At 41.9% G+C, this 12,577-nt stretch overlaps 2 protein-coding genes across 2 annotated transcripts; both read right to left on the bottom strand.

The window, feature by feature from the left end:
- Positions 1 to 3,089: 3,089 nt before the first annotated feature.
- On the bottom strand, positions 3,090 to 4,157 carry LOC137839472 (uncharacterized). The gene has a single exon (XM_068648586.2). The coding sequence runs from the start codon at positions 4,155 to 4,157 to the stop codon at positions 3,090 to 3,092; it is 1,068 nt and encodes a 355-aa protein (XP_068504687.2).
- Positions 4,158 to 10,707: 6,550 nt separating this feature from the next.
- LOC137839029 (pathogenesis-related protein 2) lies at positions 10,708 to 11,624 on the bottom strand. Its single transcript, XM_068648157.1, has 2 exons — positions 11,234 to 11,624; positions 10,708 to 11,130 (listed from the first exon to the last, which is right to left on the bottom strand). The coding sequence occupies exons 1-2, from the start codon at positions 11,412 to 11,414 to the stop codon at positions 10,844 to 10,846; spliced, it is 468 nt and encodes a 155-aa protein (XP_068504258.1). The 5' UTR covers positions 11,415 to 11,624; the 3' UTR covers positions 10,708 to 10,843.
- Between the last annotated feature and the right edge of the window lie 953 nt (positions 11,625 to 12,577).

The raw sequence follows: 12,577 nt of genomic DNA, 5'->3' as shown, positions 1-12,577 counted from the left end.
TTGAGAAAAGATTGAAAACTGTTTTTCAAATAGTTGAGCTGTTAAAACCAAAACAACCGATTGATTCGAGGAAACAACCGATTGTTTGTTTTGGGACCATAACAGAAAAATTGTTTTATCTTTGACTGAGCTTTAAATGATTTAACTGCTTACGCTCCAGTCATTAAATGCTTTGACCAATCATTAAATGCAATTTAAGAGTTTGTTAAGATTTGATAACAAACAACATCTTTGAATATATTCAGAAAAACAGATTTGAGAAACAAGATTTTTTTAATAGAGTTTTTGAGTTTTTCAAAGAGGTGAGATTGCTTAGAGTTTGTGATTGATCAAAGTGTGTGGAATAGGATTCTGCTTGTATTGATTTTAGATTATCTTCTGTAACAAGTGTAATCCTTGTACTTTGCTGAACAAGTTTCGTTTCTATGTTTGCTGAGATTGGCTGTGTGATCTTGAGGGGATCAAGATCAGCAATCTTAGTGTTGGTGTGTTGGCCAAGAAGAGTGTGTGTCTTGAGGTGTTCAAGGTCATCCTTGAGCGCACCATGTCTTTGGGTATAGGCAGGGTATGCTGGTTAGGACTTCGTCTAGACCGAATCATGGTTTTGCGGTATCAGCAACGTATGCCGGTTAGGACTCCATCCAGACCGATCTAAGGTTTTACGGCATCGGTAGGGTATGCCGGTTAAGGCTTCATCCAGACCGAACCGAGCTTTGTGCGATGTCGGCAGGGTATGTCAATTAAGGCTTTATCCATACCGAACTAAGCTTTTGAGATATCGGCAGAATATGCCAGTTAAGGCTTCATCCAGACCGAACCGAACGCCGAAAGATGCGTGAACTTAGCTTTAAATTGCGAACAGTTGGAGAGAAAATGCCTCATTAAAACCTGTCTAATCGAAAACCCTCCTTAGGGATGAAACAACCAGATGAGGAAAGAGTGCGTAAATTTTATTGATTAACTATAGTAAAATTTGAGGTGCGTGGCATTCCACATTCTTGGTACAGTTTTGCCTTACAACCACTCTAGGTGGTACGCCCCCTAGTTGCAACTTCTTGGATTCGGAAGGGCCCTTCCCAGTTGGATAAAAACTTAACTTCATTCTTCCAAGCATTGTTTCTCATCATCCAAACGAGGTCTCCTTTTCAGAAGCTCCTCGGTCGGACCTTCGTGCTGTAGCGTCTCGTCGCTAGAAGCTTGCATGCTTCCTCTCTAATCTTGCTCTTGTCGCGGTGCTCACTGACCAAATCTAGGTTGACCAAGAGACTTTCTTCATTCAGGGTCAGATCGAACAACTACCTTCAAACAGTAGGTTTGCCTACCTCAACCGGGATCATTACTTCGATCCCGTAGGTTAGGTTGTACGGTGTTTCTTGCGTGGACGTCTAGGGGTGCAGTGATATGCCCATAGGACTTTTAACAGTTCTTCGGTCCATCGACCTTTTGCTTTGCCGAGCCGCTTCTTCATTTCGTTCAAGATGATTTTGTTGGCAGCCTCGGCCTGCCCGTTGGTCTGTGGGTGTTCGACCGAGGTTGTTATGGACTTGATACCGAGGCCATCATAGAAATATTGGAGCCCTCGGTCGATGAACTATCAGCCATTGTCAGTTATTGTTGTGTGTGGCACACCGAACCACAATACTTCGTCATACAAAGTTTTACACGTTTTTTGCGGATACGAATGCGAGTGGCTCGGACTCTATCCATTTGGTGAAATAGTCGACTTCGACTAGGAGAAATTTTGTCTTTCCCTTTCCTGGGGCAAAGGTACTGATGAGAATCAAATAAAGGAGGCTTTTATTAATGGAGGAAGAGGACATCCACCCTCACATTTGAAGTTCTTCCTTCTAGTCTTCTCAAAATTAAAAGAAGACATAAAATAAAGATGAGGCCCAAGCCCAAAGCCCAAGCCCAAGCCCAAGAAGGCCAAAGCCCAAAGAGCCCAAGTCCATCCCATGAGGGGCAAGGCCAAGCTTTGAAATACTCTTGTATAGTTTTAGGAGGTGTGGTTATTAAATAAAGGTGTGTGAAAATGTAAAATAAAGTCACATTGTCCATGTGACTTAGGAGAGTGGTGTAGGTGTAGTTTTTGGGAGGTGTCATAGTAGAAAAAGGTCACACCTCCCATGTGACTTGTTTTTGGTGGGAATTTCAAATGAGTTTATTTGAAATTTCCCACTTATTTTTCAACACCTTAGGCTATAAATAGAGGTGCTTCCTTTGTAAAATTCAGATTGGAATTAATCTAAGAAAACTCTACTCAAATTTTGAGTGAACTTTGGAGAGCTTTGAGCCTTCTTCTCTAGTCTTATCTTGATGGATCATTGGAGTCCTCAAGTGGCGGCATCACTCTCATCTAGGAGCATTCCACACTTCTAGTGGCGAGATCATCCAACATTCTTCCATCTTCATGAGCACTCTCTTCTCCTTCCTTTCTTCTCTTTCTATTGTTTTTGTTAGCTTGTGTTCTTGAGTTTTGGTTTGGTGTTCTTGCTTTTTTTTATGAGTTTTGGTTCGGCAGTTTTATATTTCAGTCCATTCATCTTGTTCCTTTGCTTTTCTTACTCTTTTGTTCGGTTCAATTTGACTAAAATTGGTTCATCCAAATGAGTTTGGGAATTGGTACTAGTTTTTGGTGAGTTCTTGTCTTAGAACAATGATCCAACTCTAAGAAAAGTTCCTCTATAATGTCCAACTCAAGGTGATTCCTAAGAAGGTCAAGAACCTTTCTCTTCTAAGCTAGTGGAATCACATCAGGTACCGATGATGTCCATCCCCCATATGGAGAACGACCATGGGGATGTCATGTTGCATAACTCTTCTGGCTTCAAGTGGTGCAAGGGACCGAACTTCTAATACTTGGCGCATTTCTTCACATATTTTGCGCAGTCCCCTTGGAGGGTCAGCTAGTAATAACCAACCCTGACGACTTTGACAACCATCGTCCAGGCGCCCAAGTGGCTACCACACACCCCCTCGTGGATCTCCTTGAGGATATACTCGGCCTAGTCCTTGGTGATGCATTTCAGCAACGACATCGAGTAGCCCCTTCGGTATAGGTCTCGGTTGAGCATGGTGTACCTTGAACACTAATGCTTCATGGCTTTCTCCTCTTCTGGCTTGCATGTGCCTTGTACAAGGTATCGGACGATCGAGGTCATCCAGGTCTCGACCTTGGCATCGGTGATCGCTACACATTCGGTCTCTGCCATGCTAGGTTTTCTTAGCCAGATTTGTATGACAGACCTGTGGTGGCTCTTCTTCTTGGTTGTTGATAGCCGAGACAACACATCAACCAACTTTTTATCTTGTCGACGGATGTGCTCTACTGTTACCCTTTGAAATTGAGTAATGTTGTTGCAGACCGTGTGATAGTACCTTTGGAGCAAAGGCTCTTTCACTTCGAATTCCCCTTTGATCTGACCGATCATAACTTGGAAGTTGCTTTTACAAGTTACCTCGTGAGCTCCCATGTCGTATGCCAAGTTCAGCCCGACAAGAAGAGCTTCGTACTCAACTTGGTTATTGGTGGCCTTGAACCCAAACTGGAGGGCTTGCTTCAAGAGGAGGTCACCAGGTCCTTCGAGGACGGCTCCTACTCCACATGAGATTTTGTTTGAGGAGTCGTCCATGTATAGCGTCCATCCGACCGAGAGGTCTGACAAAGGTGTGAGCTCGGCGGAGAAGTCGGCCAAGCATTGGGACTTTATGGAACCTCTCAGCTTGTATTGAATGTCAAACTCTGAAACCTCAACTGACCACCCTATCATTTGCCCTACAAGGTCGGGTTTAGATAAAATTTTAAAAATGGGGTAGTCATTTCTTATCGTGATAGAGTGGTTTTGGAAGTATGGGCGCATCCACCTGACCGTCAGGACTAGGGCGAGGGCCACCTTCTCTATCATCTGGTATCTCGTCTCGGCTGCATGGAGCGTCCGACTGACGAAGTATATCGGTCGTATTTCATTCTCCACCTCCTGAACCAATGCGGCATTGACCGCTAACTCAGAGACCGACAGGTACACCACAATGGGTTGGTCGGGTCTATGCTTCTGGATGACTGCCAATAACGACAAGAAGTCCTTCAATTGTTGGGAGATTTCTTCACACTTCTCGTCCCAACTGAACTTAGTTACTTTGCAGAGCAGCTGCACCATCGACCTTGTTCTCTCGGCCAGCCGAGGGGCAAACCTGGAAAGGGTGGTAAAACGCCCTATCAGTTACTAAACCTCCTTTATGTTATGGGGGCTCCACATCTCGGTGATCGTCCGACACTTTTCCAAATTTGCCTTGATCCCCCGGTGAGATAGCATGAAACCCAAGAATTTTCCTCCTTCAACTCCGAACGTGCACTTCCCGAGGTTGAGCCTCATGTTCATACGCCTAAGGGCTTCGAAGATCTCTTCAAGGTCTTTGATGTGTTGGTCGCAAGAATCAAACTTCACCATGATGTCGTCCATGTAGACCTTCATACATCGACCCATAAGACCCTTGAAGATCTTATCCAGGAGTCACTGGTAGGTTGCTCCAATGTTCTTCAGGCCGAACGACATTACGTCATAGTAGTAATTGGCATCGTCCATCACGAAGGTCATCTTCTCCTTCTCCAAGGGGTGCATGCTTATCTGGTTGTAGCCACAATAGAAAACTAAGGATCTTGTGGTCGACCGCCCCATCTATCAGTCGATCGATGTTAGGGAGTGGATATGAATCCTTCGGCAAGCGCTATTTAGGTTCGTGTAGTCCACGCACATTCTCCACTTGTTGTTCGGTTTGGTGACCATGACTACATTGGCCAACCATGTTGTGTACGGGGCCTCATGGATGAAGCCGATTGAGAGTAGCTTCTCGGTTTCTTCCTTGGCTGCGAGCCTTTTCTCCTCACCATGGTTTCTTTTATTTTGTGCGATCTAGCGCGCTTCCTTGAATACTGAAAGCTTGTGCGTCATGATATCCAGGCTTACCCCCAGCATATCAGATGTTGTCCACGCAAGAGGTTCATGTTCTTTTTCAGCGTGGCGTGTATCAGCTCGGCCTCGGTAGTTGCTATGGCCGTGCCGACACAGGTGTTGTGTTCTTCGTCAATAAGGGGCACTCGACGCAGGTCTTTTCTGGCCTCCAACCTATCCTTAGTCGTTTAGGGATCTAGATCCACCAGAGCGACTGTATGCTCCAACGGTGTAGGCTGGACTTCTCTACAAGGAGACTTCTGTCCTCGAGAGGTTTTACGCTTAAGGGACCGGTCGTTGCGCAACGGCTCCACCTTAAGGTTCTCGGCATAACATTCTCAAGCAAGCTTCTGATCCACATGCACCGTGAGAATGTCCCATGACGATGAAGGAAACTTCATTGCCAGGTGGGGCGTTGAGACGATTGCCATTAGCCGGTTGATGAACGATCGTCTAAGGAGGATTTGTATGAGGTGTTAGCATCAATCACCAAGTATCGGATCTTGAAGGTCTTGCTATTCTTCCCCTTGCCGAATGTGGTATAAAGCTCAATGTAGCCTTTAGTACCGACCCTCTCACCCGCAAAGCCAACAACATGGTAGTCGTACGACACCATCTCTGTCTCAGGTATCCTAATTTCCTTGAAGGTTTTCAAATACAGGATGTGATGAGGACCTGAGAAAGAGCACACCCACTGACCAAGCCCAGCCTTCTAGAAGGATAACTTAGAGCATGACTCAAGATACGGGGCTAGTTCAGGATCCACCTCTAGCCAATGCTTCAGCACCTAGTCTTCCCCAAACGATCACAAGGAGTAGAGCCCAGGCCATTGGAGCTGAGCATCAGCCAGTGTCTTTATTTTTAATTTCAGTAGAATAGGTTTCTTTTAGCATAATAGGTGTCCCTATCATTTTAGCTTGTGCCTAGCCATTTAGGAAAGAAAAGTTGACCTAGCTTTTAGAAGAACAAGCCTAGGGTGCGGTCTTGACCTAGTCAAACCCTAAAGGTCGCCTCTCACACTTTTACCATCCTACCCTTGCTCATCTTGTTTTCCAAGGCATCCATTCCTATAAATAGGGTGCCTTACTCCATGTATTTACACATTGAAATTTGAAATTTTAAAGAAACTCTGCACAAATTGTGAGTGAGACTTGTGTTCTCTCAACCTTGGTCTTATCTTATAAGAGTGAAAGTTTTTCAAGTGGCATCCCTCATCACTCATCTTGGAGAACCCCCACACTCGAAGTGGCGTGTTCATGCCATTTCCATCTTCATAAGCTTTCTATCCTTCATCTTTTCTTTCATTTCCATTACACCATGTTTCGTTGGGTTTATGTTCTTGTCTTTCTTCCATTTTCTATTCGGTCATCTTCACTTTAATTGCTTCCTGTTATGCTCTTTCATTTTCCGCAAAGCATCATCATCTTCACCATATCTTGTGTTTTCCTTTTTGCCTTTGGAAGTGAACCTTCAGACTTACTTAACCACTTGGTTAAGTTCGTGTTCAGTGGGAATCTTCCCTAGGTCTCACCCTATAATTGCTAAAACTCAAATCATAAACAAAGTGTCACCATTAAAATGGAAAAATCTAAAATCAACTCACACCAGGATATCTACTGAACTTCCTTTGTCCATCAACGTTTTCATGATGGTGAATTTATCGATATCGACTGATATCACCATCGGGTCGTCCTGCCGATAATCAACACCCTTGAAATCGTCGCTGGTGAAGGTGATGGGTGACATCCTCGGTCAGAATGACACCGTATTCACCTGGTGCATCGCTTTGAGGTACTTCTTCCGGGTGTTGTTGGAGCTTCCACCATCGGCGAACCCTCTGATGATGGTGTGCATGACTTCCCAGTCGCCTGTCCTTTCGTTCTTTCGTGAGGGATCTTCTCTGCATGCAGGGTCATCCCTCATCGGCTGACGCTCCGGTCGGTGGTCGTCTCTTGCCCTTGGATGGGAGTAGTTTCTCCGCTTCGCAAGCTCGTCCCACCTGTGGGGTCGTCTTGTGCCTTGGGCACCCTGAACGAATCGTTGCAGGTGCTCAACCTGGATAAGATCTTCTTCGTTATCCTTAAGGGTTTGACATTCCTTGGTGGAATGTCCGTTATTCCTATGGTACCGGTACCGACACCGCTTTCTATAGTCGGCATTATCTGGGCTTGATGCCTTCCTGGGTGGAGGGATCAGCTCGACGTTGAGAGTCTCGTTTAGGATCCTCCCCCTCTCGGTCGTCAAGTGGGTATATCTTGAGAACCCACTGCCCCGGTTATCTCTGCGCCTGTCTTCCCGATTGGCTGATCGGACCTGACGTTCTTTCTTTTCCTTTCCCTTCTCACCATTGGCCTCCTTCTGGGCCTGGTTGTGGAACTCTCTCAGTTCCTCCAACTGCATGTACTTCGCAATTCTCTTCCTAAGCTCGTCCAAGCTAGCAGCTGGTTGCATGTAGAGGCTGTCAACAAACAATCTTAGTCCGTCAGCATGTGGTGCATGGCCACATCTGGGCTAAGGTTCCGAATGTTCATCGCTACCTTGCCGAATCTGTCGATAAAGGTTCTCAAAGACTCTCCCTTCTCTTGGCAGATACCAACCAGGGCAATGGAGGTCAGGTGATGCGGCCAACTTGTGGCAAACTGCGTCTCGAACTTGGACATCAGTGTCGTGAAGCCTTCGACGAAGTTGGGAGGGAGCTTTGTGAACCATCTAAAAGCTCCCCCCTTCAACGACGTTGGAAACACTCGGCACAAGACCACATCATCCACGGTATATAGGCTCATGTGCGTAGTGTACGCATTCATGTGCTCATCTGGATCAGTCGTGCCGTCATAGTGGTCCCGGTTGAAGCCTTTCCACTTATCTAGCAACGGAACTCCGATAATAGAATCAGTACAAGGGTGTCGGCGCGATGCACCAAATCCATGGTATCGGTCGTGCAGACCGACTTGTTAGGACATGACTCACCATCCATCTCATGAGTGGGGCCTTATCCTTGGTCTCTTCAACCGCTCTCGGGTTGGGAGGGGAGGTGAATGACGTACTGACAAGATTATTCAGCACAACAGATGGTCCTCCCTCGACCAACTTCCTCTTCATATCCTCATTCTTCTTGCGGAGAGCTTGGATCTCCTGTTCATTCTTCCTACTCACTTCTTCATTCCTTCTTCTTAGATCAATCATCTCTATCTGTAGAGACAACAACAACGTGGTTTGGTCAGCTTCGGTCATCCTCTCACTTGTCATGCTTCGGGTTGATACCATCTACTAGCGTTCAAAACTGAATTTCTCTCGTCCCCACGATGGGCGTTAATTGTTCTCGTGTGAGGGTTGGGGCCTAGAGAACTATTGAGAGGATTCTTTTATCTCCTTCTATTGGTCGGTTGTATTGTCCTTAAGCTTCCTTCCTTGCAAACTCCTTGCTCTTCCTTCCTAGCCTCGACTCTCGGTCTTCTCGTAATCCATACTCGAAGGGTACCTATAGAAGGCACTTCGACGCTCAAGTCAGCAAAGACGTTCGATACTCGATTCTCATAGCACTGTATATGATGACGTACCTGGTTCTTGGATTATGTGCTATTTATATTACCTTTGTTGGGCTTTTCTTATTGGGCCATATTAAGGAGTTGGACTGCGTTTAGGACTGCATTATCTAGCTCCTAATTATGGATTAGCTTCACTGACCTTGATTGAGTTTAAATGGACTTGAGTTATCGGTTGATCCTACTAACGTAGGCCTTAACTTCGATCGACCCAGTGATGAGAACCGATACGTGACATCAATCGTACGACCCTCACCGGTACAAAACACTTATGTAGTTAATCCCCTATAGTTTTTATATCTACATCATTTACGAAGTAAACCACTATAGAAGAAAAAGGAAATTCATATACTAAGTCAATTTAGACTTATAACTAAATTAATATGTTGATTTTTTTAATATATTTTATTTTTAACTTGTACTTGTAAATAATTTCAACGATTATAGTACATTGCCAACAAATTAAATTGCAATATTTATCTAGAATAATAAATACTAAAATTTTCCAAAATTTTACGCTTATCAGCATTTTAATGTTAAAGTTAAATCAAAATTAAGCTAACAATAACAATTAATCAAAATTAAACTAATCAAAATAATGTATAAACAGATTTTATTCACTTAATAATTTTTTTTAATTATTTTTACTCTCAATGACTTGTCGTCGGTAAAAAATTACAATATAGATAATAAATATTATGCTTTTTTAATACTATATACGATACCTCTAATGTATTTTATAATTTAAAATATCACTTTTCTCAATTTAAAATGGTGAAAATTTATTAATCTAATTTAACTTGAATTTATTACATCTTCTGGTTGTTTTTGGCTAAATTTGTATAAAGTTTACAATTTTTAAAAAAAAAATTATATTGGATAAAATTAAATTTTGAAGATAAGTTGGCTAAGATCAACAAAAACATGTCTTGTAAAGACCAATAGAATTCTTATTCAATATTATTCCAAACAATATTTTATTTAAAGTCAAATTTAAGATGTTAAAGTTAAAGTAAAACCAAATTAAAAACGGGATAGTTGTTTATATGCTTTTTACACTCCTAAACAAATCTTGTAAAATGGTACAAATAAAATAAACTCCTACCTAAAATCTAATAACGAATTTAGCTAGTTTAAATTTAAATAAGAAAATATAGTTTTTAATCTGATTTGGATTTAAAAATAATATTATTTATTATATAGTATTATGCTTGACTGCATAAATTTTTTTCAGGGTCAAACATATTTCTTTTATTATGGAAACAATTTAAGTAATATTTTAATTTAAGCTACTAAATCAATATTGAATTACTATAAAGATGATAATATTAATAGTATCTTTTCTAATCTTTTACTATAAGGATTTTTTCTCTCTTTAGCTAGACTTAGAAGAAGGAGTGTAGTGTTTGTATATATTGAGACTATTTATTTTTTATTTTTGTACCGGTATGGCCGAGAGGCCGAGACCTGAGAAGACTTGGCCGAGGGACCGAGACCTTAGAAGGCTTGGCCGAGAGGCCGAGACCTTGGAAGGCTTGGCCGAGACGGCCGAGGGGCCGAGACCTTAGAAGACTTGCCCGATGGGCCGAGACCTTAGAAGACTTGGCCGGGAGGCCGAGACGACCGAGATCTTAGAAGACTTGGCCGAGACGACCGAGACCACTGGAACATGGCCGATGGCCGACCCATGCCATGATGATTTGGCCGATGGCCGACCCCTATTACAGTTAACGCTCAAACCAAGATCAGTGAAGTTAATCTATCATTAAGAATTAGGTAATGCAAACCTAAGAGGTGTCCACCTCGATAAATGGGCCCAACAAGGTAGGCCCACTAGAATAATATAAATAGTGCGCACCCCAAGGAGTAAGGTATGTCATTTATCACTCTGAGAGCTGACCACCCGCTTTACTGACTTGAGCGTCGGAGTGCCTTCGCAGGTACCCCACCATCCGGTGTTCAGCCGAGGCCGAGGGCCGAAGGAGAAGCAGGAGGACGAAGAGAACCCCAGTTCACTACCCAGTCACCTGACCGACCGAAGGAAGGAGAAGAAGACTTCAATAGTTCTCTAGGTCCCATCTCCCTAGCAGGAACAATTTTAAATAAAATCATAGAAGAGATATTCATTTTTATATTTTTTATCTTCATTTTTATTTTTTTGTTTATTTCTTTTCTATTTTATAACAGAATTAAACTTGCAGTTAAGATAAAAAAAGTTATAAAATTTGCTTTGATTTATTATAATTTATTGATGGACAAAGATATGGGAAATGTTTCCCAACAGGAGAAAATAAAAATAAGAAAGGAAAGACAGTGTTACGTTTATAAGATAAAGAAGACGTTGGTAATAATTCAAGCATTGGCCAAAAGGTAAGCCTCGATGACCTTGAAAAGAGCATCACTCTTGGCTTTGCCAGTTTTGAGCTCATCTTCATTGGGTGGAGCATCTCCTTTGCTGTGGTATTTTATACTCAACTTTACAACTGATCCTCCGTTGGGCCCATCACTGAGTTTGGAGTCGATTGTGATCTTCTCTGCAGTCTCTGGCAAGGCAGCACCTCCAACTATGCTGTAGCTGTATCCCAAGTTTGCCTCATCTATTCCTTCTATTTTGTGCAACACAAACTTTGTCTCCCCATCTGTCCATTCACAATTCACAATTCACAGTTAGTTTATTTTATATGTTGTTCTGTCAATGCAATGCACATACACAAAATATATAGAAGATGAATGAAATGGTACCCTCGAGGAAAGAGATCTTCTTGATGGTTCCGGGGCCACCGTTGCCCTCAACGATTTCAACACTCTTGAAGGAATCAACGGCCTTTGGGACGATGTTATCGGCGTCCTTCACAAGAGCTTTGTAAAGGGTAGCTGGAGCCACGGGAGAAGTGGTTTGGTCTTCGAAGGTGAAAACAGCCATGATGAATGGAATCTAATGAAATGGAAGAATATATAATATCAGAAGAGAAGGAGAAGATGTTTGCTGTGTGGGTATTTGCCAGAGGACTGCCTTCTATTTATAACCACAAACTTTGGTGTGATTGTGCTATTGTTTCTATGAATACCATAGTGTGAAGCTGCTGACACACTGAAACAAGGTTGTTGGAGCCATCATCTGTTTACCAAGAACAAGAACATTCTTTTTATCCAAATAAACAAATCTTATTAAAACGTGAGCATGTATCATTCTTTTATTCTTTTTTATTGTCCTTTATATCTCTTTTCTTTTTTATTGTCCTTTATATCTCTTTTCTTTTTTATTGTTAAATACTATTAGTTTATGTGTTTGTGAGGTATTGCGATTTGGGAGCTTTGAAATTCATAGAAGATTTTCATCTATTGCGATTTTCATCGTCAACTATTGCGACTGTCTACTTACAGTATTTGGGAGAATGGATAATTTGATATTTTATATTAAAGAATTAGTATATAAAATTCGCAGCCATGAAAAATATAAAGAATTATTTATAGACGCCTTCTAGATGTTGTTGAAATAATTGGAGTTTGGGGTTTCGTAACCAGTTCCGAGAAAGTAATATTTTTTTTTAAAGAATTATTCAAGAATCCTATATAATAATTTAATTTTATTATATTAATTTATATTTATGTATTACATCTAATTTAATATAATTTTTTTTATTGTTTTAGAAACTTTGTCGGAAATCAAATTTTTAAAAGAATTTTTCGGTTTCCATTGACGATCTTTTAGCTTTTTTATCATCAGCGGCTAAATATATTGGTATAAACTCACTCAGGATTTTGTGGGATGATAGTCTTTCCAGAAGAAACACGGACATGTCATGTACATATCACTACAAGAAATAGTGACAATAGCCTCCCTCAAATACAAACATAAATTATGAAATCCGAACACTAAATATGTTTTAACGTGGGCATAGCTTTGGTTGAGCAATAGAAGCTAAAAGTTAGGGAGCTATTTTTTGTGACGAGTTGTAGTTACTAGTGTAGGTTTAACCCTCTCTATTTTGAAGCTAGTTGCCAAGTTTCCTTCTAGACTAGAGAGGGCCAAGCCCTTGCTTAGTCTAACCTAAAGAGATTTAAGCCCTAGCTAAACCATAACCC

The sequence above is a fragment of the Phaseolus vulgaris genome, chromosome 3 (genome assembly GCF_051622355.1).
Source record: "Phaseolus vulgaris cultivar YP4 chromosome 3, ASM5162235v1, whole genome shotgun sequence".
NCBI classification, from domain to species: Eukaryota; Viridiplantae; Streptophyta; class Magnoliopsida; order Fabales; family Fabaceae; genus Phaseolus; species Phaseolus vulgaris.
This window is presented reverse-complemented; position numbering and strand designations above follow the sequence as displayed.

Excerpts from the sequence above, each read along its gene's own strand:
- LOC137839472 (XM_068648586.2), bottom strand. The coding sequence starts at position 4,157 with ATGGTGCAGCTGCTCTGCAAAGTAACTAAGTTCAGTTGGGACGAGAAG.
- LOC137839029 (XM_068648157.1), bottom strand. The coding sequence starts at position 11,414 with ATGGCTGTTTTCACCTTCGAAGACCAAACCACTTCTCCCGTGGCTCCA. Across the intron at positions 11,131-11,233 it reads GAAGATCTCTTTCCTCGAGG|ATGGGGAGACAAAGTTTGTG; the intron begins GTACCATTTCAT and ends GTGAATGGACAG.